Source organism: Drosophila montana, unplaced genomic scaffold, assembly GCF_035044405.1.
Source record: "Drosophila montana isolate Dmon_TW-CO22-7 unplaced genomic scaffold, ASM3504440v1 contig_1624_1, whole genome shotgun sequence".
NCBI lineage: Eukaryota > Metazoa > Arthropoda > Insecta > Diptera > Drosophilidae > Drosophila > Drosophila montana.
In genome coordinates this window covers 2,693,918-2,720,751 of record NW_026996559.1, presented here as the reverse complement: position 1 = coordinate 2,720,751, position 26,834 = coordinate 2,693,918, and the positions used below count along the sequence as shown (strand labels likewise).

The 26,834-nt window shown below is 40.0% G+C and overlaps 2 protein-coding genes across 6 annotated transcripts in view; one reads left to right on the top strand and one right to left on the bottom strand.

Moving 5' to 3' along the window:
- Positions 1 to 1,410: 1,410 nt before the first annotated feature.
- bves overlaps positions 1,411 to 26,834 on the bottom strand; it is a 37,166-nt gene continuing 11,742 nt past the window's right edge. For 2 of the 4 annotated variants that reach the window (XM_064699557.1, XM_064699558.1), the window contains 6 exons: positions 24,776 to 25,684; positions 9,511 to 9,668; positions 9,332 to 9,434; positions 9,106 to 9,255; positions 8,888 to 9,029; positions 7,339 to 8,387 (listed from right to left, as the gene is read on the bottom strand). In XM_064699557.1, the coding sequence (XP_064555627.1) occupies positions 8,191 to 8,387; positions 8,888 to 9,029; positions 9,106 to 9,255; positions 9,332 to 9,434; positions 9,511 to 9,668; positions 24,776 to 25,324 (1,299 nt within the window). In that variant the 5' untranslated portion in view covers positions 25,325 to 25,684 and the 3' untranslated portion in view covers positions 7,339 to 8,190. Of the gene's footprint in view, positions 2,989 to 3,037; positions 3,129 to 3,852; positions 3,886 to 7,338; positions 8,388 to 8,887; positions 9,030 to 9,105; positions 9,256 to 9,331; positions 9,435 to 9,510; positions 9,669 to 24,775; positions 25,685 to 26,834 lie in introns of those variants that run through there. The other 2 variants (XM_064699559.1, XM_064699560.1) reach the window with 2 other exon arrangements.
- LOC135440414 (uncharacterized) lies at positions 19,065 to 23,434 on the top strand. Of its 2 annotated transcripts, XM_064699554.1 has the most exons (3): positions 19,070 to 20,113; positions 22,114 to 22,394; positions 22,638 to 23,434. In XM_064699554.1, exons 1-3 carry the CDS (start codon positions 19,440 to 19,442, stop codon positions 23,084 to 23,086), a joined length of 1,404 nt encoding a protein of 467 aa, XP_064555624.1. In that variant the 5' UTR covers positions 19,070 to 19,439; the 3' UTR covers positions 23,087 to 23,434. The 2 variants fall into 2 exon arrangements, with proteins under 2 accessions (XP_064555625.1, XP_064555624.1); XM_064699555.1 differs by lacking the exon at positions 22,114 to 22,394 and having other exon boundaries at positions 19,065 to 20,113; positions 22,638 to 23,034.

Here is a 26,834-nt window from a genome sequence, read left to right as displayed (position 1 = left end):
GAGCAGATCACTCTACCATAAATCTTATCATGCGTACATGTACATAAGATTCTTTTGAACATATCTTGACTAAACACAACAGGGCTAAGTTCCATTAATAGTTATTAATTAAATTTTCAGCAAAATTTCATCAAAATCGGACTATAGCTTGGACAATACTGTCATACTGCTCCTGCAGGGACAATTGAAAATATATCGTATATCTGATCCTTTATGCAAGAGTATTTTATTGATGCAATTTTTAAAAGTGATCGGAATATCACGAATATCTGTCGTACGAAAAGCTTTTCGCTATAATCGATCTATTTAAATATGCATTGCAAACGTGTTTCAAGCTTTTATGCGATTAGCCTCCGACTCCTTTTCGAAACTCTTTTGGAAAATTACCCATTACTCACCTCCGTGTTTCGGAAAATTCCCCACGCAACTCTGGATCGTTCAGTCGCAAAGTTACTTGTGAAAGATTATTAAGGACGCGCTTTACGCTATTTGCACAATATATAATTGTTTCTAATCATAATTTCGGCATGAACTGAATGTTTGCCTTTTCGTTGTTTCTGTTCCTAAAGATTGCCGAAAAAAGATGGAAAAATTAAAAGGGAAATACAAGAGAAATATGTATGCAGCTTTAACATGCAACAGTAGTGCGAACATTGAAAATAATTTAAATGAATTATATAAAAAAAATTTATTTTTCTATATCTTTATGTCATGCGAACTCTTTGTTTACTACTGGATCGAAATAGATTATTTCTTTGATTGTGTTTCGCTTGATTTTAATCGTTGGGTTCGCATTTTGAAATATATTCGAAGAAAAACAAAAAACTATTAATCAACAAATGTGTTTTTGCAATAGATGAAGGTGTTTTCTATATAATATATGCATATGATACGAAACCTGGCCAGCTGAGAACGTGTCTATAGAAAGAATATCCAAGAGTGTCTTGAATTTAGGAGAAGCTTTTGCTGATGGATGCTGAAATAAATGGACACACTCGTATTTATGTACATTAAAAACCAAATATGTATATTTCGCTTCTTCTATAAACTGAATACAGGGATTTAGCTGAAAATTTTAGTTTGCTCATATCTATATATTTATTTTTGTTCTTCATTTGTTAACTTACATAATATTGTATCTTTAATAGAGCTCTCGCCTTTCGCGTCTCCGGCAGCAGTTCGATTATTGTGTTAATTTCAATTTCAATTTCAATTTGAATGCATAAACACACTTATGTAAATTATATTTTTGCTTAATCCTTTAAATATTTTATAGTTTTTTTTTCCTTCATTAAATAAACATTTAGTTGTTATCCTTTGTATTTCATATGTCTAGCTAAATACTCAATTAAACAACATTGTTTCAGTATTATTTGTATTATTTATATAATTTTGCTTTTCTCAATTGTCTTTGTTTTTTTTTTTTAGAATTTGCTAGGCTTACACGTCTAAAGTTAAATTTTGATTGACAAAAATTCATTCACGCCAACAACAATAAATATAGTTAAATATTTATTATAATACTTTAAATCAATTATAACAATATATAATACTTAAATTTCAGACAATCTTTGTATGGGGTGCGTTTTACTCGTTTGGGTGGGCTGGGGATGGCTTTTTGTTTGGTTTTGGGCGAAAGTTGGGGGCGTGTTGATCAAAAACACATTGTCATCATGCATCATATTCTTCAACATCCTCTCTACTACTCTGAGCATTTACATGCAGCACCAAGAAGTATGCAATGGACTCTTATTATGGCGTTTTTGTTACAGTGGCGTCCGAAAAGTTATGACCGCCTCAACTGTTTTTGTATATATCTTATTGTTTGTGGCCTAGCATATTGAGGCTTGATTATATCGTTATTCATCTAAATTTGTATCAACAATATTTGTAGCATACTTTAAGGTTAAATATTAAAATAAGCAAACTTGTTTCCGTGTAAACTCAATAATTGGCAATGCGTTTAAAGCTTAAAATAATTTTGAATAATAATGACATGGAATAATACCCTAAAACTCGCATTCAGATTGCCTTCAAATTTAAGAAATTTATCAGAATAACTCTTTTTTTTTTTTAATGTTATCGAAATTAAAAAATTAAGCACCTTTCTGCCTTCGAAATGTATGTGATAATGTTAATCGTCAAACCTATTAGTATGAATATGAATAACCTTGTGCTATCAAAACTAATTCCGGATTCGGCACTTGGCTGATCTTAGATTTTTATAGAAAACCAGCTGACCTTAAAGGAAAACAAATTATTAAGGGATTTAAAGTATTATTATGTTCGAAAATCTATAAACACGATCGCTAGAAAGTACAATGAAATCCTTTTTGTCCACCTCTGATCAAATTACAATTCTAAAGAACGTTAACTTAATGCGATTTATCCTATATAAATAAAAAAAAATAGATATATATATATATTTGTAACTCAATTGCGAATGTGGGAAATCGTATCGAATAAGTCACTAAATAGGGCTGCCAAACATATTAACGATTGGTGAATTCAAGTTCTGAATAGTTTAGGCATCCAATGGCCACTCATACATACATATGTATACAAAGTTACACACTTATCTATACCATACACATACAAACTAATACTATATTTAATTGTGTGTAGTGTACTCTTAGGTGTCTATTTTAAAAAAATACATTTCCTCAATCATCATGCACTTCATAACCTGTTCTAAGCGCATCTGTGAAATAGCTGTCAATGCGAATATAGCATGAATACCTTCTATACATGTATATATATATACATATATATGTATATGTATGTATATATATTATACTACAGTATGCTGCGCTCTCTGTCTGCGGTATTCGAATGCGTGTTCCATATGTTGCCTATGATATACCTCTAATAATACTCAAAAACGCAAGTCTAAACATTGTAATGTCCCACATTGATGCGAACTGTTTTCGCTTCCGATATATACACACATTAGGTATACGTACAATGAATATCTCTATGTATATATATACATATATATATATATATAATATATATATATATATATATATATATATGTGTTAATATCTATATGCTGATGCGCTTTCACACGGCCGTCTCATGATCAGTCTCGTCGATCCGCCCCAGACGCCAGGAATTGGGATCGCCGGCTGCAATGAGAAGTACACAAGATTTTCGTTTTTGTTTTTGTTTTCGTTTTTGATCAAGATCGAGTTTCAAGTTTAATAAGAGCGTTTACATGAGACACAAAGGGCGGTTATAAATAAAACATTGAACCGGCCGCACTCCACGCCACAACACAACACAACACAACACAACGCAACACACACCCACGCTATAGACTCAGGCAGTGGGTGTATGAATTGTGGGTGTGGCACCGTATTATGGTGGAGTGGGTGGGGGATGGGGGGAGGTGCGGGTTGATATTATTGACAATGTTAAAGGGTAAACGATGAAGATTAAATCTATCTTTCAAAATCAAACCGAGCATGCAAGCTACGAGAAAGTATGTTCAATAACTACGCACGCACGCACGCACACAGCCAAACGTTTCGCTCACACAGACAGGGCACACGTACATTAGCGACAAGCACAAGGAGCACACGGCTCAGCAGAGAGGCACGCACACAGACAGACAGACAAACAGACGGCCAGACAAACAGACAAACAGATTCGGTTAGATAGTTGGTTAAACAGCTAGATATTATATATGTAGATAATATATATATAATTTATTAGTTAGTTAGTTAGTTAATTAGACTACAACTACTGTTGCATTCGATCGCCGGCTGGGTTACTCTCTCTGGGGTTGGGGACGAGGTGTTTTGTTGGTGTTCTTGGGGGGGGGGGGGGAATACTGGAAATGCAACTTACCACAATCATAATACTTCGATATCCTGGGCAGAGCTGTTACCATTGGTTGTTGTTGTTCGTGGTTGGGTGGTTGTTGTGGTTGTAGTGGTGTTGTTGTTGTTGTAGTAGTTGATTAACGTTTATGAACGATTTATATATATATATATACAGTTATATATATACAAGCATATATATATAAATATACATATATGGTATACGACGTTTTTCGAGTACATACGACAAAATTATAGGCACCCGAAAAATATAGAAAATCATTGGAAAAATTCATAAATTCGTTGGATAATATTTTAAACCAAAATCTAAATAAAATACAATTATGTTCAAAATGTTAAGGATAGTGCGAGTCATACATACACCCGCACACACACACCCACGCAAGCACACACACGCATAGAGATCAGCAGCAAAACCTAGATAGTATTCCAAGTAGAATATCAGGATATTGACAGAGCTTTTACGATCAATACAAACTAGTATAAGCACGAGAAGTGGGCGGTGGGCGGTGGGCGTAAACAATTTCAAGATTGTGTCTAAACAAAATTGCCACTTGCAAATCATTTGCGTAAATACTCGTGTTGGCAGCTCGTTTAATAAGTGTGTCATGGGAGCAATACTTAATATATGTGCATGCATACATACATACACACATACTTACATAGAGGTGCACATAAATAGATCGCCTGGCTATGTGATGCAATTGAACGTTATTAATAAACGTGCTAATTTTGTTTATGACAATTAGTCAATATGCGGAAATCATTTGTAGGTCTTTTTACAGCTACCAAATGCCTGTATACTATGTATAATTATATATAATTTTACTTAAGAAATGCATCGATTTATTATAGTTCGACACACTGACAGAAAACGGTCAACGCCTTCATTTCCAATGTTCTAATAAATTGTTGAGGTATCATTTTAGACTGAACATCATGGAATTACTTTGTCAAAAAATTCCAAAAAAACATTGCTCAAACTAATCGAAGCTGTTTATTAAAATTCACTATTAGCACTAAGAGAAAAACAACTGTCTCCAAAGTTTAATTTCGTAAATCACAGCATTTTGTTGGCGAATACTTTATTATTGTCCAAATTGTACACAATTACGCTCGTATGGCGCTTATTCGGACTGTAAATCAATAAGAATTTCAATTTTATTCCAATATATTTTGCCAATTGAAAATCTATATTCACTCGGCTTATAGTTATTTATCTATTCAAGGTTCCATTCGATCTCTTGAGTTCAAAACTCACGACAAAATTTTTCTTTGGAGGTGAGAAAATATAATATTTTAATTCAAATTAAGGCTGCAAACTGTTTTTGTACTAAACAAGTTTGAGCCCGAAACTAAAATCTATTCTTTAACATGAACCAAACCTTATGCCGAATTAGCTGGATGAAGGAGACCCGAGCCTAAAGCTGAACCATATTTCTCACACAAATGCTTTGATTTAAAAGAATATTTGGAATTGATTGATTAATTTCTAGTTAATATGTTCAGATAATAAAATTATTTCGATAAATAAAAAGATGTAGATGTAACAAATTTAATCGATTAAAAACAAACTTGAATTGTTCTTATTGCGAATTGTGAGAAAGTTATGAACCGAAGATTCCAAGAACCTGAATTTGGGATGAAAGTACAACTTAACTAGATCTCATTGCGTTTTTATTCTCAAATCTGGATTAGGCTCTAATCAACTATTCCTAGATATTCATCACATTCTAGCATTTTCCGCTCTTTACGGCCTTCAAGTGTATTTCTAATGGTTCTGCTGGTAACACCTGGAACTGGGAAGATACGTGCGCGTATGATGAAAATTGATAGTCCGGCGCAGAGAGTGAGTGCGAGTGAGTTAGGGTGAACACGATGCACTGCGTCAGAAGCGGCAAATCGATGGCCATGCGAAAAAAAAAAAATCAAAACAAAAAAACAAAACAAAATACAAAACAATTCAAAACGGAAGCTCGTCAACAAAAACAAAAATGATAAATTGGCACAGTTGTTTGCATACTTTATTCCTCTAACAATGGCACGTGGCCCAAGTGTACACTGTCGCCGCAGTGCGCATTGCGGCCCAGATGCTAGAGGAGGGGATGAGGACGAGCAGGCGGGTGCTCGCGTGAAGCAGCTAGCGGCTAGCGGCAAGCGGCTAGCGGCCGCCCGTCGGCTGCACTTTGTGTGTAAGTTTATGGGCATGCCCAAAGTATTTACAGATAGCCTCAGCCTGGTTATCAGCAATTGTCGTTTGGCTGATGCGGGGGGTGCGGGGATGGGAACAGGCGGTGTGGTATATAATTTTTAAATTAAATAAAAAATATTTTGCTACGATATGATTATTTTTATTATTATTATTCATTTAATTGTGAATTAAAATAAAAAGAAAATAAACACAAAAATAAAAACAAAAACAAGTCAATACCATTTGCGCAAAATTAATGTTAATGATACGCAACAGCCGCCGGGGCCCGGGCCCGGGCCCGGGCCCAAAAGGTTCAGTTCGATCGGTTGGTTCGTTTTTGGATTGCCTTTTCGTTTGGGTTCGTGCACGTGCTTTGCATGCGCGCGCCGCTCAATTAGCCGAGACGCGAACCCAGGGGAAATGTTGCCAAAATGTGGCCAAATGTAAAACTTCATCAATTAAACAAGTTAATTCAGCTGCTGTTAATACGATCATTTTTTCGTTTTGGTTTTTTTTTTTTTATATCTGGCTTTAGTTATTATTAATATTTTTTTGTTTTGTTTTTTGGCTTGTTTACAACATTCACATTGATTCCGCATTTAATGTTCTATATAAGTATGTTAGGTGTATGATACAGTTTAATATATATATATAAATATATGTATATGTATATGAATATAAATATACGTACATGTATGTACAACGACTAATATGCCAGCTTAGGCTATATATGTATGTACTATATGCACATCGCTTAGTATATTATGTGTGTATATGTATGCGTGTAGATATAGATATTAATTACAATTAATTTACGCTTTTATTTACTCTTCATATCTTCTCTTTCGTTTTTTTCTTGATCAATTCAAATCGTATTAATATGCAAATCAATCAGCGATTCAAAAACAAACTCATTAACAACAAACAAAAAAATAAAGTGAAATAAAAAATATAAAATAAAAGAACACAGTGTGCAAAATCCAAATAGAAATTAATAATAATAAAACAAATGTGATAATGATAGGCAAACGTATATATTTATAACTAAAATTGCTTATGTGTCCGCACAGTAAAAATTTTCCATTTTATGTGGAACGGAAGTCGAAACTTTTTAGAAATTGCTTATTGATTGATTGTATCGATTATTTTGTAATATTATTATTATTATTATTATATATTTTATGGTCTATTAACATACTCAGCTTTGCTAAAGGAATCAATTGGTGATCAGTGATCACTAGAATATGGCCAAGCAGATGGCGCCGAACTTTGATCTTTAACTATATCCATATCCAAAAAAAAAAAAAAAAAACAAACTGAGTGCCTTGTAAATCAGTTGCGTAATGCTAAACATTTGATCTTTGAATACAGTGTCGATCACTTGACGATCATGACTTAGTTTTCGGCTGTAAATCACGATCACATGCCGCGAGGAACACAGCGAATTGCATGGAGAGTTTTTTAGAGCTAACAATTTTGAATTATAATTCAGCCGAACGATCGCTTAAAATGTGCCAATTGTGACGCACGATCAGTGACTACGTAATGTGAGTGGAATTGACTTGAAGATCTGAATGGATCTCGAATGGAAACCTATTTAGCGCCTGCCGCAACTGTTGGCTCTCATAGCCAAACATTTTGCAACGAGTGTAAATGGAATTTTCGTTTGTTTAGCTGAGCGTTAAACAAATTTAGGAATTTTACAAAAGTGCCTGGCAACAGGTTAAATCGAATATCAATTAAATTTACTTTGTGTTATTTCTTGCTTAGAGTTAGACGAACATTCAAGTGCGAGTGCGTGCGATGAGTTGAGGATCGACGATGACGATGACGATGAAGATGATAGATGGATAGATGGATAGATGGATAGATGATAGCTGGTAGATAAACATGTCAACGATGACTTGACTGTAGATGCAGATGCTGCTAAGGTCGCTGCGCTTTATTTCAAATGATGCTTCTCGAGCTGTGCTGGCAGTTATCGTTATCGCTGTTGTTGTAGTTGTAGTTGTTGAACGTGTTGATCGTGTTGTTGTTGCTATTGTTGCTGCTGGTGTCGCTGACTGAAGCTGCCACAAAGGGCATGCATATACATACATAAGTGGTGTGTAAGTGTGAGTGTGTGTAATTGTGTGCGGTTGCTTTTATCAGGATTCAGTTACATATTCTTTGACTGCTGCCAGTGGCGGCGGCAGCGGCAGCGGCAGCGGCATTGGAGTAGTTATCAACGTTGGTGTCCGCCAAAGGGGCAGCACCTGGCGGCGGCGACAGTGGCAGCGGCTGCGGCAGCGGCAGGGGCAGCTGCTGCTTAGTGTGTTTGTACGTGCGACCAAGTAAAGGAACATGCTCTTCTAAAATTAGATAGCGAATCGTAAAAACGAACATAAACATCAACAACATTTGTACAGTTAATGAAAATGAAAACAAAACGAAACAAATAACGAATGCAAAATAAGTACTACATGAAAAATCAATTAAATAAAATTAAACTTAATTAAAGCAAAAACTTGTTTATGTTAGTTATTATTCCACGTGGCATGCAACAAGCGCGCGCCCCAAACCCAGCGGCGCCCAGCGCAAGCGTGCAACAAAGCATTGATAGGCACAAGGCGCGATTGGATAATGGTTAGGGTATCAAAGAGTCGCTGCTGTTACACAAAAACCAATATTCGGCACGAGAGAAAGCGAGCGAGAGAGAGAGAGAGAGAGAGAGAGAGAGAGAGAGAGAGAGAGTGGGTGGGAGCGGGAGGGCGCACGCGGGCCAGTTAGCGAGTCAGAGAGATAGATAGAGATAAAGAGTGGGAGGGAGCAAGAGGAGTATTCTAGTTCTAGAGTTCAGTTGTGGACTCACCCTGCAGCTGGCGATTGATGAGCGCCGTCAGTCCATGGCCCACATCGACGCTCTTCTTCAGTATGAGCATGGGCTTGTCCTCAGCATCCTCCGCATAGCCGCCCGAGGGCAGGAAACCGTTGCTGGCTATCGATTCGCTCACCTATTAAGATATTTTTTTAATATTAAGTCAAGCGAGCTCCAATGGAAAATATGCTGATAAATGCTTCGATTGTCACCTGTGTCACCTGCATCAGCTTTTTAACCACATCGCGGCCCAGTATGTGATCGAATACAGTTTGCAGGAATGGCTCGGCCATTATCGATAGCTTGAGCTTGTCCCGATGCCAGATGAGCACACGCGACTCCTCCATGGCCATAATGGACACCTGCACACACACACACACACACATTTATTAAGATTGAAGTTAAGTTAAAGCTCGCTCTGGGAAATCGAATGCTTACCTGAAAATAGTCATCGGTCGAGACGCCAAACCACTCTGGCGAGTCTAGGAACTGATGGGGAAACACAATGTGCAGCGCCCGCTGATGCTGCGAGACGACCAATCTGGAAGGAGATCGAATATCAATATCGAATATTGCAATCGATTGGCATGGATCAATTCTTGGTGATCGTCACTCACTTGCCGCTTAGCACCAGCGACAGGCTGTCTACCTTGGTGACCTTCTCCTGTGCATAGACCTCCTGGTATTTCAGCGCCCTGATGACCTTCATGCAATTGAGCACCTTTCTGAACTGATGCCGTGTCACGCACAGCGGCTGAAATAGCGCTACGTACACCTGCCAAGCAGAGAGAGAGAGAGAGAGAGAGAGAAAGAGAGAGGGAGAGAGAGAGAGTGAGCAACAAATAAATACCATGTTGTAATTGTGGCAATAAAACGCCAACTGCTATTTATCCACATGGATAAACATTTGCTATGCTGGCCATTAACATGCAGTTCTGCTGGCTATCTTATCCATAAGGTTCTTAATTACTCGCGCAGCTCATGAATTTGATCACGCGATCTGTTGGACCCGTTTGAAGTGCATTTCCACTTCCAAGCCAAGTCCATGCTTATCATTTGTTGGGATCGTCTCCCCATTGACCGGCACGTTATTTACCCCCGAGATAGTAGTTACCCGTAGTTAGTTATCACAAGGCGCCCATTCGCGCACATTGAAAGTCGAGTCCAAATTGCTCCAGCAATTAAATTAAAGTATAATAAAAATATTAAGAAACTGTATAAATCATTTGCTTATCACGAACATATTTACGGGCAAGTCCATTGATAATCGAACGTCTTCAATGTGAACGAAACTAAGGCAAAACTAAAACCTTTTGTTGATTGGTTTTTTGATTCGGAAACTGGAAAATACGGCTTTGTGATATCAAATATGATTCTATTGGAAATGCAGGAGTCTTCCAAATTACCAAAGGAATTCTTTTTAACAAAATAATTATCTTTATGAAGTAAGTATGAAGTTAAGTATAGCAAAAAGCAAGTTTCTAGCATAATTATTCGATGCCTGTCTATAAAATATAAAAAGAAACCCAACATAACAAGTTTAACGTATTTATCTAGTTTTGATAATTTTTGAGTTATGAATGAATTTTATTGATATTATGAAAATAATTTCAAAAGTAGTTGCCAAGATTGACGACCTCGCAGACGGACGAACTGATGGACAGACAAGTCTAGATCAACTCAACTATTCACTATGAATGAGATCCAAGATGCTTCATTCAGTTTCTCCGATTTCCATGGGTATACAAATATTTTATTCTTGTATTATTAAGATTAAATATAATACAAACATATTATAAATAATACCATAAATAATTGCAACAAAAGAGCGCTCAAAATAGGATCGTACATCTTTGAACTAGTTCTTAATGGAACTCCCACAAGCCTTTTCTCATGCCAGCATTGATAAGAGGTCAGCATTAATCTGCATTTGCATGCGACATGAATGGAGGTGGATAAAGTAAAGAAGTTAAATATGTTGACAGGTTAACTGATCGCTGATCACAAGGCTGCTGAACTTGTTTGTATTGTTGTTGTTTTTTTGTTTTTTGTTTTGGTTGCAGGCTGTCGCACATTGCGACTGGGCAAATATTTAGCCAAGTGAGAGTGTGCGGGTGTGAACTCTCGAAGCATTTGCCCTGTTAATCAGTCGACTCGACAAGCTGAGCCACGGATCAGCTTCGCTCGGATCCGTAAAATCATGTGTCCAACGATCGCAAGTCCGTTGGCGCTGTCATCGCTGTTGGTCACAAGACGGCGGGCGGTCTTAAATGGGCCAAAAGCATGGTCGCCTGGCCAGCCACATGGCCAATTGTAAGACGGCATTCGGTTAGCGGATTTTCGGTTGTTCGTTGCCATGCAAAAAGTTTATTAAACGATTTTGCTGACGCAGACACTAGATATCCAATACGAGTCAGCCAGCACTAGCACCACCTCCAGCGCCAGCATTGGCCAACGGCGTTGAGGGGGGGTGGGAGGGGGGCGCGAGGCAGGCAACACGCCGCGACATGAAACTCCAGCAGTTTTGTCAATGCTCTGTCCAAAATTGGGCATCATCGTTTTGACAAGAATATAGAATTGAATTGTTGCCACCTTATCATACAATGCGCGTATGGCAACTCCGTACAATATCTGTCGAAAATATTGTACACTATTCCCTGCTTTAAAGGGCTCTTCACTCAAAGTAATCGTTTGTTTTTTGACACTTTTGAAACAATTTAATTTCAAGGCTTAATTCAGAATAGATACAATAACAGTTGACAATAAGTTAGCAAAGTGAAAAAATTTAACTTTTTATCAATTGTTTCCGCTTGTTAACTGCCAACCGAATTGAAATGGAAGCAATTTCACACAGTTCTTACTATATGTAGATAAGTGAGCAAAACTTATAATAAAAAACAGAAGAAGATGAAAAACATTTTAAAATTTCTTACATGAACAGGAGTATAATGGAAAAGATTACAACCTCTTGAATCCCTATCTGTTTAATAATAAAAGATAATCTAAATTAATCTGACAGTTCAAAGCACAACAAATATAAAAAACTCTTGAGTGAATTTAGCTGGATTAGTGTATTCACAAGTCAACGTTACAAAATTCAGCTTTCGTTTCGTCTGTTGCTTCTCTTGTTGCTTTTCCCCTTTTTTTCTTCTTTTTTCAAAGCAAAGCAGCATACAAACACATATAAATAAATAAATAAAATAATCAAGAGTTAAGCTCAACGGCGGACAAATTGTAATCCGGGCAGGTTTATATGCTGCCGTTGTTGTTGTTGTTGTTGCCGCTGTTGCTGTGTCTGACCGGCTTGGCTGCCGCATGTGGCGCGAGATTTGCAACAGCAGCGCCTGCAGCAACGGCGTCGGCGGACATCGCCGCTGATGCTAAAGTCACGTACGCCAGCGCCCGCTGCCTTCAGGCAGCAGACAGTGGGGGCCACGAGGGGCTGCCACGACTCAAGCCGCGACGGCGACGTCGACGTCGACGCTCTCCAAGTGTAAAGAGTAAAGCGCTCGCGCGCAGCAAAAGGTAACTAGCAAAAGAGATCAAGCTAAAATGAACCGAACCGGAACGGAACGGAACAGTTAAACCAAAGCGCATCTGTTTCCCTCTCCCTTCCACTCACTCTCTTACGTCTGCCCATGCGTACGTGTGTGTGTCCAATGAGATTAGTTTTGTGGCTGATGCTGATGAAGATGAACTGCTGAGCGACGCGGCGCGGGGCGACGCGGCTGTTGCTGCGTGGGATTATCTACGCAATTGGCAGATAAGCAAAAACAAATCCGTTGCGCCGGTCAATTTGCAATTTAATTCAATGAAAGCAACAAATTGAAACAAAAAGCAAAAGAATAAAAACGCGCTGCCCACAGCTTGACACAAAACAAAAAGCGGCCATTTGGCAATTGTTGAAAAATGAACCAGTCCAAACATTGCAGTTGAACAACGCACCCGACTGACAGATACTCTATACATGTTGTAATAATACATTTGAAATGCTGCCCAAACAGCTTTTTGAACACAAGTACATATAATATATGTATATGAGGAATTGCCGAAGCTTTATAATTGAGGTTTATATTAATTATTATTATTATTATTTTTTTGCAAGTTGACACAAGCTTAAAAATCTCCATTACAGGCTTTGCAAGCAGAGTATAAAACAATGCATTACACAATGTAGGGGTATAGCAATGACAGAGATAAAGCTAAAGCATGAGCACAAAGTCAGATCAGTGCAGGGTCCAAATAGTGTCAACAGTTTATTGATTTTGCTTATTACATGCTGATCATCACTTTAGCACGCTTGTCTACGATTATAATCGTTCTATTTAAAGACCTGGAAGCACATGCATAACATATTTAAATATTTATATCAGCTGATGTGGATTGATCAATTGCGACCGCCTGACTGCGGAAAGTTTTTTAGTTTTAATAATTGATTTCCCAAAAGAATCTAGTGTAAGGCCCAAAAAATTATAAACAGGCTTATTTCAGTTTACCATAACTTTCATATTTTATTGGCCGACTCGACGCTCTCTCCACAGTTGTAGTTGCAGACAAAATGTCGCATTTAGCATTTCTATATTGTCTAGGTCACATATTTCATATACGCCGATCTATAGTGATCGTGGCACAGTTTTTTCTTTTTCTTTACAACACTCGAGAGCGCTTTAGAACTGACCTGCCTGAATTGTATACCCACACCCACACTCGCACACAGACACACAGGCACACATACACACACACACTAGCACACTTGCACAATGCATAGATATGCCCATATTGGTGATCGTGCCATGGAAGCAACTACAGCAGCAGCCCAGCCAAGAGCCATTGAACCGAACCTGTTGCTACTGTATTGATAAGCTGTTAGCGAGCAAAGAGAATCGTGCTTTACTCTCTTTGCATTAAGAGCGACTGTCGATAGCATTACCAGCAACAGCCGGCGCAGCAGCAGCAGCAGCTGCGCTGGCAGAGCAGTCGTAATTAAATATTGCCACGAGCTTTGCACGCCGTACACCGAACACCACTGAAAGACGCCATTGCCCAGCAACCGAATGGCAGCACTTCCTGTTGGTCTCTTGGCCTGTTAACTGCTTTGTATACCCTGTAATCATTTAACTTGCCAACAAATAATGATACACAAGAACATTATACACGTAAGCCATTTCCGACTCCATGTAGTACATTAGATATTCTTGACTACCTCGATCGATTTAGTCAAGTCAGTCTTTTTGTCTCTGTCTCTCGATTTTAGAGAGTTTACATACCTACATATCGATAAATATCGAAATATCAAACTTTTGAAATCGAAAAAACCGAAAGCTAGAAACACCAAACTGGGTACTTTCATACAGAAGATTCGATTAGAATCGATAATTATCGATATTCAAGCTCACATTTCAGAGTAGAACTTAAAGACTAACCGTAATAGGAGAACCATGTTTGGTATTTTGGTTTTCGGCCCTGCTTAATTGATTTTTTGACAGCTCCCTTTGCTCCATCCAAAATCAAAAGATCTATTGCTCTTATTTGTAGTATATTTGAGTACAATTATGACCTTAATAAGAGCAAAAGCATAAAGTACTCTCACATAGAAACCTTAAATTATTTATATACTCATTGCAAACAGTAAGCAAAAGTATATTGGTTTAATCACAGATTTTGATACTTGCACTCTATATTCGTACATAGCCGCAGCAAATTGTTTGGCCACGCCCATATCCCACAGTTTCATCAATTTTGCAATTTGCAATTTTATCACTGTTGGCCTTTCTCTAAGAATAGAGTCAACCGTGTCGCGGCCACGCCCACCCGGCCCTGACAAAATTCCAAACATCGATACTTCCAAAGGTCACAGTTTTAAAGTCACTGCAGTCATCAATAAGACTCTGCAACTGATTTAATTGGTAAACACACTATGTAGAGAGTATTGCGCAGTCGGTTGTAGACGACTGCCTCGTTCTAACTTGTCTTTACTTTAATTTTATTGTTGTTTTTTTTTTTGCATGTTGCTAGCTGTAAACAAAAATGTCGATCAATTTCGTAAACAAGGTGGCCATACAATCAGCTGTTTACAGGCTAAATCAAACGCTGATAAGAGCAAGCGAAGGGGGAGATGAGCGGCAGCGGAGATGGCAGCAGACGTGCATTGTTGAGCCCTCGAAGGCGGCTTATCTGTGAAGCAGCAGCAATAATAACAACAACAGCAAGAAGAAGAAGAAGAACAGTTGCATTATAATGCTGAGACGCGCAAAATGCAGATAAACACGCACAAGCCGACTGACGGCAAAAGGAAGAGAGTGAAGGCGGGTAGCGCAAGTGAGAGAGAGCGTAAGAAGGAGAGTGAGAGACGGCAAGAAACAAAGGAAGAGAACATTGACCATAATGCGGGTCGCACATTTCTTTATTTTTTTTTTAACCGCTAATCAATTTGGCTAACAATTGTGGCAAATTTTTCCATGTGATTCACGTCGCGCGGCACGTCCACAGCTCACGTGGGCTGTGTTAGCCACACACACACACACACCCCCCTCTCCTCAGCAACCAATGATGATTGAGCGAAAGCGCGCGACAGCCGCTATCGGACAACAAACGAGCCCCAAAAAGCTGATCAAAACCAGAAGAAGCATGTGAAACAATTTGGAAGAATGCCATGAGCAGAGAGACAGCTGATGTGCCTGACGAAGATGCTGCTGCTGACGCAAACAGCAAACACCTTATGACTGGCTAGGCGGGGTCTGTGTGCGTCAGGTATTTTTTTTATTTGGGGACAAATTAAAGAAAAATCCCTGCAAGAACAAAACGTCCAAACGGGAAATGTGATGCGAAAGCAAAAGCAAACGCTGCACGTCCGCATTTTCGAGGCAACATCATTCAAATTCACAGAACCAGACCTGAGCTTCACGTAGGCCAATTTTGACTGTAAAAAATCACACGAATGACCCCAAAATACGGAATTAACTAATCAAAATAATGTCGTCTTGTTTTCTAGCTTGTTTCGTAAGTCAAAGTATTGAATGACGGACGTTCCGATTAAAATTGACTTTTCTTTCGCTTTTCCCTTTAAAGGCAAGCTCACGTTTAGTGAGCTAGAATAAGAGAACTAGTAAGATCGATTTTATTATCGAATATCGATAAACGCATGTACGCCGAACATAATGTTAAAATAATAACATGCAGTTCAGTGACAATAATTCAGTTGGTAACAATAACACAATTAGCAGGTAATTAAATTGAAATTGAATTTTTCGCTATGATCGATATCAATATAAATGATTAGAAATTTCCTTTGGATTGTACGAAACTCCCAAAAGACCTACCGTATTTATACATTTAACGTAGGTGTGGATAAGTCAGAGACCTTGAACCAACTGAATCATTCGGCAATAGAAGGATTAGGGAACGAAAACGAAAGCTAGCGATAAAAAAATGACTTTTTCATATACATATCTGGGTAAGTCGGTCGAAACTGACCATTTATGGTCGGTCAAGCTGACAAAGCTGAATCTTATTTATATATTAGTCAATATACATAATAATGTTTTTCATTCCCGTTTTCGTTTGATTTTAATATAAACGCAATTCTTCATTTATTAACAATCAATGTGATCCAAGGATATAATTCAAGTTTTTAATTGGCGTTGCCAGATAAATTATTATTAAATAGTTCATTTGAGTCAGTTAATTTGGCTTTCAATTCATTTCATTTGTTTACCTTATATTATTGTTCATGGTTCTTTTGACAACTGATCAACTGATCAACTATGCGGCCATCAAAACACATTTGGTCCATTTCTTCAGCCTTACGTGACATTCGGCACTCGGCAAATGCGTAATATTATGCATAAGCCGCTCCCCCTCGCCCATCACACCTCGCCACAGTAAAACCTAGCAGCGAGGCAAGCATGCAAAAACAGAGAGATCGCAAAAAAAAACGCAAAATATTTTGTTGATTAAAGGTCAGACTATAAAAAAAGAAAAAACTTGACAAACATTTGATTAAATTTAATAATCATGGTCAATTGTTGCTATTGTTAGCTCTGATTCAGGTGGTTCTGCGCTTTGGCTTGCATGCTCAAAGACTTTTGCCCCATGGGCGCCCAACACCACCCAAGAACACAAAGTTTCCCAAAAATTTCCGAGGCCTCAAAATCTCCAGGCTAACGATGAGTAGGCAAAAAAATCAAGCGAAATTTTAAACATGCAATGCCAAACGCCATTAATGATGAGGCGCCGAAAAAGAAAAAGAAAACGAATAAAAAAAAAAAACAACCGAATCCCCAAAATGTACAAGAATCGGCAAGTCAATATGTCATAGATATATGTTCATATATGTACATATATGTACATAGAATCCATAACAGTCCACTAATGACAAGTTTGTATGCGAAATGACGCTTCTGGAGGGCTATAAACGCTAGCCTAATGGACTGCTTACATTTTGGATGTCCGACTGGGTGTCGTTGTTGTCGTTGTTGTTGTTGCTCGTTGTTGTTCGTTGTTGTTGTGGATCGAACGGATCAGGTTGATCGGTTGGAGAATCGGCTGGAACGGAACTTGCCGCAAATAGATAATGAGCAGTTTGGTAGCCATTCATGAATGCGTCGATCAACGTGGATCCTCCATTAATGCCGCCTCCCTTCCCATTACCCCCCCCCTCCCCTTATCCCTTACCCCTACCGACGACAATCCTTACCACCAAATGCGGCTATCGACCGCGCATCAAGATGAGCAAATTTGTTTTCGCTGGCGACAGTTGACTGCGGTGTGTGTGTGTGTATGTATTCTATCACATACATATATAGAAAGCGATCCATGATAATTAATATGTCGGCTCGGCATCTCCTTGGCATGAGGCACACGTTCACAGACTATCACGTGGTTGCTGTGTGCCAGCAAAATAATGAATGAAGTCGAAAACGGAAAATCACTTAGCAAAAGGCAAGATCACTTTAGTAAATAACAATTATCCTAGCACGATCAGTAAGCTGCAACTGACCTCGACCCGCGTCTAGTGATTGGTGTAACAGGATGATTAAAATTATTCCACTAGTCGATCGGTAATCGGAACGGTTAATATTCAGCAAAAAATGTATGCTCAAGTTCAATTTTTATTATAATAATACTTGTGATCGTTGTTCCCAGTGATCACCTGCTTTAGATAGAAGATGGCAGTGATCGACCTTTGATCATATAAAACAAATCAAATCGGTTATCGGTGCTTCGAATGTACGTTGACATTTATCCAAAACAGATCACTTACTCATCGACATTGTCACCGCTGCTTAGCCAGAGACCGGTGACTTCCAAATCCCGCGGATATTTGGCTTTTAGCCGAATGACGTCAAAGGAAGAGCGTCAAAAGAATTTTGATTGCTCTTTTTTTTTTTTGTTGTGTTCGATGGGAAGAAAGGGCGACAAGGGCTGTCGCAGCTGGCAACAATGTAAACAGTGGGAACGACATTTTCTAGACATGTGTGGCTTAAGCTATGTCAGGCGCCCACCTCCACACACGCACACACGCACACACGCACATACACACAGAAACAGCCGCCCACCCCCATTCTACCCGCTGGCTGAAACTATGCACATGTGGCACGCATTAGCAATAGAAAACCGAGAACGACGCCCATTTGGCAGTCACATAAGTATGGTTAGGTGTATGGCACGTACGCATCCCCACAGCGGATCTTGGGCTCAGGCCCAGGGGCAGGTTGGCCATAAAAGCGCACATAACACAGCGCAGCGTGACAAGGAGCATTTAATTGCCTGCTCTTTAGCTGACATTTAAGAGCGCATGTGCAACAGGTGCTCGCTCTCTTAAGCTTGCTCTCGCTGTCGCTCTCTCGCTCACTCTCTCTGTCTAGCCTGTTGAGTGCCAGGGCTTATTCCGTTTGGGTACAAATTTTTGCATCACGGACTGGCACGATCAACAGCTGTCTGCCAGGCACTGCCCCTGTCCCTGCCCCGCCCACCAGCTGAGCATTACAGCAATGTGGATCAAGTGCACGATGCGTGCGTGGGAGCGTCGACGTCGCTGCCGCCGTCGTTGGTATTCACCGAAGCTGAAGCTGAAGAGAGCGCGCTGCTTGTCGCGACGTCCAAGAACTGAAGCTCACACTCACATGTACAGACGCTATATAAAAGCGGATTCCGTTGCTGGCTGGCCATTCAATCGCACATATTAACTCGTCGCGTAGACTTCGCAGCAGCAGCTAACAGCACCAGCCCCACACCCTACCCGCCCCATTGCAAGCAGCGCGCGCGCACTTAATCAAATAATTTGAAATACACAAAACAACAAGCAGAAATTTACTAATTAACTAACCCAACAACAACAACTACAACGAAACCAAAAGAAAAATCCCCCAAAAGTCATCAAAATTTGCAGATAAAAAATTGTAATTTTTTTTCAAGTGCAAGCAAAATCGAGTAAATAGCAAAAGCAATCGAAATTGTAACAGAAACAGTAACAGAAACAGTAACAGTAACAGTAACAGTGAAAAGAAGTGTAAAGAACCGTTAAGCAGAACATACAAATGCAAACATGTGCCACAATTCGGGCATTGAAAGTGAACAGATCGAAAGGTACATGGCCTTCGGTCTGCCCCAGAAAGCCGTCAGGAGCGTAAAATACACGATGCGCAAGCGCGAAAAACAGCAGCGCAAGGAGAGGCAACAACAGCAGGACCAATCACAAAATAACAGCGATGTCGAGGACTTCAGCAACAGCGGCAGCAGCAGCAGCAGCAGTAACAGCGACAGCGGCACTGACGTTGATATCAAGCCTAAACGTTCTGTGCAGCAAAAGCTGATAGAAACGGAAATGGATACTGAGACAATTGCAGTAGCAGAAGTGACCGCAGCTAAAACTGAAGAAGGAGCTTCTGTAACAGTCTTAAAAAACAGTAAAAGCGACATGTTTAGTATTCCAAAATTCTGTGGACGTTTTCGTAAAATGCAAGAACAGCAGCAAGAGGAGCAGCAGCAGCAGCCGGATGCTGTAAACTCTCCGCACAGCAGCCCCATGACAACAGTACCAGCAACAACAACAACAACAGCAACAACACCAGCTGCATTAACAGCCCAACAACAGCGCAAACTCAGCTCCATGGAGCCATCGATGGATGATGCTCTGGCAATTGGCACTCAAATGACACGCAAATTCGCTGAACGTTGCCATTGCCTGATCGCACAGCTGCATGGCACCCGCCTGTACACGTGAGTCTCATTTAAATCTTCTTTATGCTCATTTCATCATGTGACATAATATATGTACATACATATGTATACCGAAGAGATACAGACGACAAATGGGCCGCTTATCAGTGGCATTATCACGGCGCTCGATCATGTCAATCACGCGAATGAAGATTACGCCCATTCGATTATTTCACACACACACACGCCTCTCTTTCTGCACCTTGTCGTCGTTCTCGGGTGTTTTCAGTTTAATTTCGCGTTTACATTTTTTCTACTGTCTGCTGTCGTATATTATGAAAACAGCCAATGGGTGTGACAACAGGAGCGAAGGGCAGTATATAAAAGCCACTAGAAATGAACTTGTAGCTTTTTAAAAGCTCGCACTTCGCGCTGCACGTGCTTGCATCGTTGGCCAGAAAGCTTCTCTCAAGTGGTATATCTCTTGAGGTTAACGGTGGGGGGAGTGGCTCTTGGGCTCGTCATGTGTTATCAGAATTTCTGATGAAATCTTTATCACGGCGCATGAAAACTGCTTTGAAATTAACAGCTTTTTGTTTATTTATTTCTTGTTTTTTAAATGAAACGTTAGCACAGTCTCAGAATGCTACGCAGCTTTGCAAAATGATTCATCCTGCGTGTAACGCCCCCTGATACACATATATATTTGCAAATTCAGATACAGGTAGCCAAAAAAACTGACGATATTTTCTTATCACACTTTATTTATAAATAATAATTAAGGCCTTGACCATAACTGTGACTCAACGAAAAATTCTGTGGGTGACCCATTCGCAGGGGACTATTATGCCGTTATCGGGCGCTTTCCAGTTAAAAAAAAAAAAAGCCTAATGACGTCGTATCTCTACCATATCAACAGAATTCCTGCCCACGGGGTGCAAAGTGCGAGCCGCTATGTCGACGTCACAGGCGACGTCGACGTCGGCGCTGCAGTCAGTGCCTGGCGGTTGGCAACGTTGGCGACACTGTTAATTTACTGAGTCAGCTCTCTGGGTTTGACGGCTTATCGTAATCGACGGCATCGCATTGTCAGCTTGGAGAGCAGCTGTTCAATTGAACAGCTGATTTACGATTTCGCTCTCAGCTTCGATTGAACCTGTGCGCAGCAGCAATGTGCCAAGCAGCGACAAGTGTTAAATTATCTGGCTGAGCTTCTCCCACAGTCGTTTAACATATGCAAGTGCTAGCACACACATGCACGTATCTACGTATGCGCGTGTGTCTGTAGTTTGCAAATTTGTTGTATTAAATTTAGTGACCATTGTCGCTCCAATTATTGTTGTGCAAATGGCAAAATACGAAAATACATATATGTATATGTACAATATTTGGTTGCATGCTTTTTAGCACGTACGCCACTTTCGACTCTATTCGCCGCAATGTCTACCGATCGACAAAGCAGCACCAGCAGCAGCGACGTCGTTAAACGTCACATACATACTCTACATATGATCTATGCCAATACGACAAACCAAATCACAAAGCGTATGCAAAAAAAATCGTAAAACAGACGAAACGCAACAGCAGCGCAGCGCAGCAGACGCAACGCAACGCAGCAAATGCGTAAGCAGCAACCGCAAGTACAATGTTCGAGCAACGCGTCGACCGTCGCGCTCTCAGTGCAAACCACTCGATGTTAGATAAGCGCTCATTATTGCTGCTACTGCTGCTTCTGCTGGTGCTGCTGTTGCTGTTGCTATTGCTGTCGTCGACGCTGCCTATCTAAGGGGGCAGCGGGAGGGCCGTGCTATAAATATTGGCAAGTGCAAAAGTTCGAAGCAAATCTAATCGCGGCTAAAAAAGGGAGGTGGGGCGGCACGTGTACGAGTTAATATATGCATTTGTATCACACATTTAAAAGCCCATAAAAAGGGTAACGATGTATTAGTTTTACATTGTAAGATGCATGCCCTAACACTCAGTTTAACATTACAGCAACAGCTTAGTTAACAGCTTTCTAACTCTAAATCTCTCTCGCTCTCTCTATGTCTATTTTTTAGTATCCTGACGCGTACCACGCAGCCAGCGCATTTGATGGCCATTTTAATATTATCCTTTGTGCTACTGACCGTTGGACCCGATCTCAGAACGACAACAACGACGATGCACAGCAGCCAGTTGGCAACAGCAGCGATACACACAACAACAACAACGACGCAGGCCGCCGCCGCTGCCGCCGCAGCTGCCACTCCAATGGTTGGCAGCACACTGGCAACGCTGGCATATCTGGGCGCATTCGCCACACACTTTGGCTCACAAATCTGGATGACCTTTGTCTCGGGTAAGTTTCCAATGCATAATCAGCGTCGCTGCCGCTGCTGCTGCTGCTACTGCTACTGCTGCTGCTGCTGCTGCTGCTGCTATTGCTGCAACTATCGTTCGCCATCTTCATCAATCATCAAATGTGTCCATGTCAATGTCTAACTGAATGTCAACCAAATCGTAGGCATTATCCATAAAGCCCGCCCACACACGCACCATTCGTTACTTATCTTTCTTCTTCTTTTCTTCTTGTCTATTACAGGCCTTTCGCTGTATTTCTCGCTGCCGCGTCACACCTTCGGCCAATGCCAGCAGATTCTGTTCCCCAAGTATTTTGCGCTGAATGCAATGCTGAGCATCAGCATGCTGATCATTTATGTCAAATACTTTCTGAGCGGGTGGACAACGGCGGCGGGTGTGCAGATGGGCACACTGGCACTGACCGCTGCCATCGAGGTGGTGGTGCGTTTATATCTGGCACCGCCCATGCTTCGACTGATGCACGAGAAGTATAGGATCGAGGGCGCCATCGGCAGTGGCCAGGAGGTGGGCAGTCTGGTCCAGGGTGATCTGGTCGAGTGTCCGCATTATCAGCGCATACATAAGGCATTCCGGCGCATACACATGACCATTGCCATTGGCAATATGATTGTACTCATGGCCACATGTCTGCAGTTGTATTTTCTGGCATTGAAAATAAGAATTAGCTAAGACGCGAACCACTGGGAGGCCCAGGCAAAGGCCGCAGCCGCAGCAGCAGCAGCGCTCACATTTTCGGGCAGCGCCTGAAAGGCTGCCACGGGTTTTTGTTTTCTCCCTCATGCAAAAAGAATTTATAAATTTAATTTGTAGCGCAATTAAGTCACCATGACATCACACACACGCACGCACACACATACACGCATATAAAAGTTGATATTGTATTTTACTGTCAATGATTGTCTCAAATTAAATTATTAACTATATTCGCGTAGTTTATTAGACAATATATTTATAATAACCACATCAATAACAATTATCCCATGCATATACCACAATAAACTAGCTAAACGAAATATCGAGCTCAGAAATAGCATAAAATCATTTGTGCAACATTTTCAAATTGTTTTGAAAAACCTGTGATAAGACTCACCCCGCCTATAACTCAAGACCCCAGCCCATTTCCCAATCACAACACATACACACAAATAAACAATCACACACTCACGCACAAACACACTTAAACACACATACACATTTTGTAGTTTAGCCGCGTAGCCAATAATTTACACACAATTGTTAATTAATAGCATTTAGTAATGAAACATTTTTTTTTTCAACCCAATTTTTTTTTCTAATCATAAATTATCGAAATTATTTATTTGTTAAGGTTATGTGCATTTGTTTTCGCAACTGAAACTGAGAAAATAAAAAAATTCAAAGCAAACAAAAATATGAAATAAAAAAACAAAAAAAAAAAAACAATAATAAATACAATGTATTATTACAAAAAAAAAAAAAAAAAGTCTTTTAATTTGAGCAAAGCAAAAGATAAAAATAAAACTGATTATAATTTTAGGGTATATTCAACATTTGCTTAAATCGGTTGCGAATTAGAACACAGACTTTAAGCAGCTGGAAAAGCAATGCAAAATTTACCGTTTACCTTAGTGTCAATGCGATACCCTGCAAATATAGCTCACTATGAACAAACTTTGTTTTTCTAACTATCTTATTCTAACGGGCTTGACTAGAGCAGGAATGTCTTCGAAAATCTATCTGGAATCGAGCCTATTTTTAAATATCTGGACCAAGCAATGCAAATACGAACTACATTATACTCCGACTCAATATTGGGGCAAGAACCTGTGTTCCACCCCCACTGGAAGCGAGCAAACCGAGATAATATACATATTCCACAACTTGAGAGCTGAAATCCCCAAATTTAACATCCTTGACAAAAAGACAACGACCACGACCACATTCGCCAGTTTGAAAGTCGCTGCTCTGTAATTACAGTCTTAGAGTAACAACCAAGTGTGCAACCAGAGAGTATTGCACAGTCGGTTGCGTCCAACTGATACGTTCTGACAATGTATCAAAACAAAGTTTTGGTTTATAGCTAACTTAGGCTTTCTTTGAATCAATCGAATCAGAAATGAATCACAGAAAAAATCACCGAATATATGCGGGGTGTACATATAGTTTAATTCTCGATTATCCGGAACTTGTTTAATTATTTTTTTGAATATTATTAAAATTAATATTTGGAATATTTATCGGATTTTTCGATTATCAGCAATGATATCGCTTTCGAGTATCACAGATAATCGAGGATCAACTGTATATGGTATCGATAACTCCATTAATCATTTTCCAGTGTTGGTAAGTAGTGTGTAAGCCGATTGAGTGTTCACTTACCGCTTCAATTTCCTGATCGAAACGCACTGGACGCAGCCGGCAGAGCACCACAATGAGATAGATAAAGTTGATGCCAATGCCAAGCCCGGACCAGAGCACCACATCCGGAGTGCACTCAATCAGGTAGCCGTACATGCCCATCATGATGCACCCAATGAGCAGGGTGGCGCGCATCCAAAGCGAACCAAACGGACCGTGCGGCGCCAAAAAGGCCAGAAAGAGAAAGGCCCAGCCCAGCTGAAAGTATAGATGATGCGGCTGCTGCCAAATGAGGCACTGTTCGATCGACCAGTCTCCGGGATTAATCGAGCGCAGGGTGCCATTGTTATCCCAGGTGATGGTGCCACTGGCGGCACTGGTGCCCGCCGTACTCTGGGCTATCAATGTGCCAGCGGAGGCTGCAGCCACAGCGCTGCTGCCAGCACTCGCTGCGCCGCTGCCGCCGCCACCACCGCCGCCCACACCAATGCCCATGCTGGCGCTGCTCCCGGCACTGTTGATCAGTGCGCCAACTCCGACGCCGGCCGCACTGCCTCCCGTGCTGGGCATGCCGTTGATCTTTGTTCTCTCGCTCTCGCTTTCGCTTTCGCTTTTGTTCTCGTTATCGTTCTCGCTCTTGAACTCGTTCTCGTTGTTGTACTCGTATTCGTACTCGTTCTTCTCTTTGCCCACTCGTTGCTCAGTCTACTCGCTCTCGGCGTTTTGTATTGTTTGTTTGGTTCAGCAATTGGTTGTACAGTTGGTTGTTGTCTCCGCTAATGCGTATGTTGCCTTCACGTTGAGCTCTCGCTGCTTTCTGCTTCTGCTACTGATACTGCTACTGCTGTCCGCTACTACTACTGCTGCTGCTGCTGTCGGCTTCTTCCGGTTTGGGTCACATCGTTGCATATTTCACCCAAGGCACTTTAGCTGCAATTAAAGTGCACAAAAGGCAATAGAAAGGCCATAATTAAAAATCGATTGAAATCAATTAAGCTCGTTAAACGTTAATCCTAAATGTTGGGAGAAAACTCAGCTGACAGCAACTGAACATCGCCCATTAAAGCAAACAGCTGCTTTCAAGTCTTCTAAATAATCGAATTTCACTAACGAAATGCTCAAATTTCACAACAGCTTAAAGCTTGAATATATTTACTTAACTTTTTATATAACACCATCTCTTATATATCATATCTTGAAACAATATTTAAGGGTGTTAATTAAAAACTTAATACATACGTTAACTTTTTATTCATTTACAAAATGATTCTGCCCTGCATGACAATTCGTTCACCTCGTATTAATAACAAAACATTTACAAATTTGGGCACCTTCATTCCCTCTTCTTTAGACGGACATTTCGTTTGAGCAGAGTTTGCACTCTCTTTACTAGCCAGAGAGCTACAGAGCTACAGACACCAAACTTGGTATTTGATTTCTGTATTTCGCTTTTCGGATCCATTCCATTAACCAGCTGGACTCTTGGTTTTCTTGGCTTTATTGTTATTCCAACAGTTTTAACGCAAATCTATCAATATCTATTACTACTATAACAAGCAGCTGCTATGGGAACATTTGTAGAATATTCAATTGTTGGAGAGAATTGTAAATTATAATATAATTCATTTTATTTCAGAAGCTTAAAGGTTATAACGTTCTTAAGCCTAAGTCGCTTTTTTAACTGTCCATACTAAATATTCAATAAATTGACCCAATAATTTATTTGATAAGAACTGAGCCGGTAACACTTTTTAAGATAAGTTTATCGGTGAAACTGAAAATAGACATTTATTTATATACTTTATTAATATTAAAGTATAATCTTTGATAAAAGTCATAACATTTTATAGTCAACATAGAAACTTATCGGTCAAATTCCTTCATTTCCGTTTATGTGCTGATGTGTGCTTATGCCGAATGTAAAGATATCTTCGGCACACCGAATATTAAATACCCTTGTTCACATTTGCCTTACAGTTCTGCAGCTATGTGAGCATTTTAAAATATCGTGAAAAACAGAATAATTTCCTATGGCCTATAATAACAGTTAGTCGATTTCTCAAATATGACTCGACTTCGA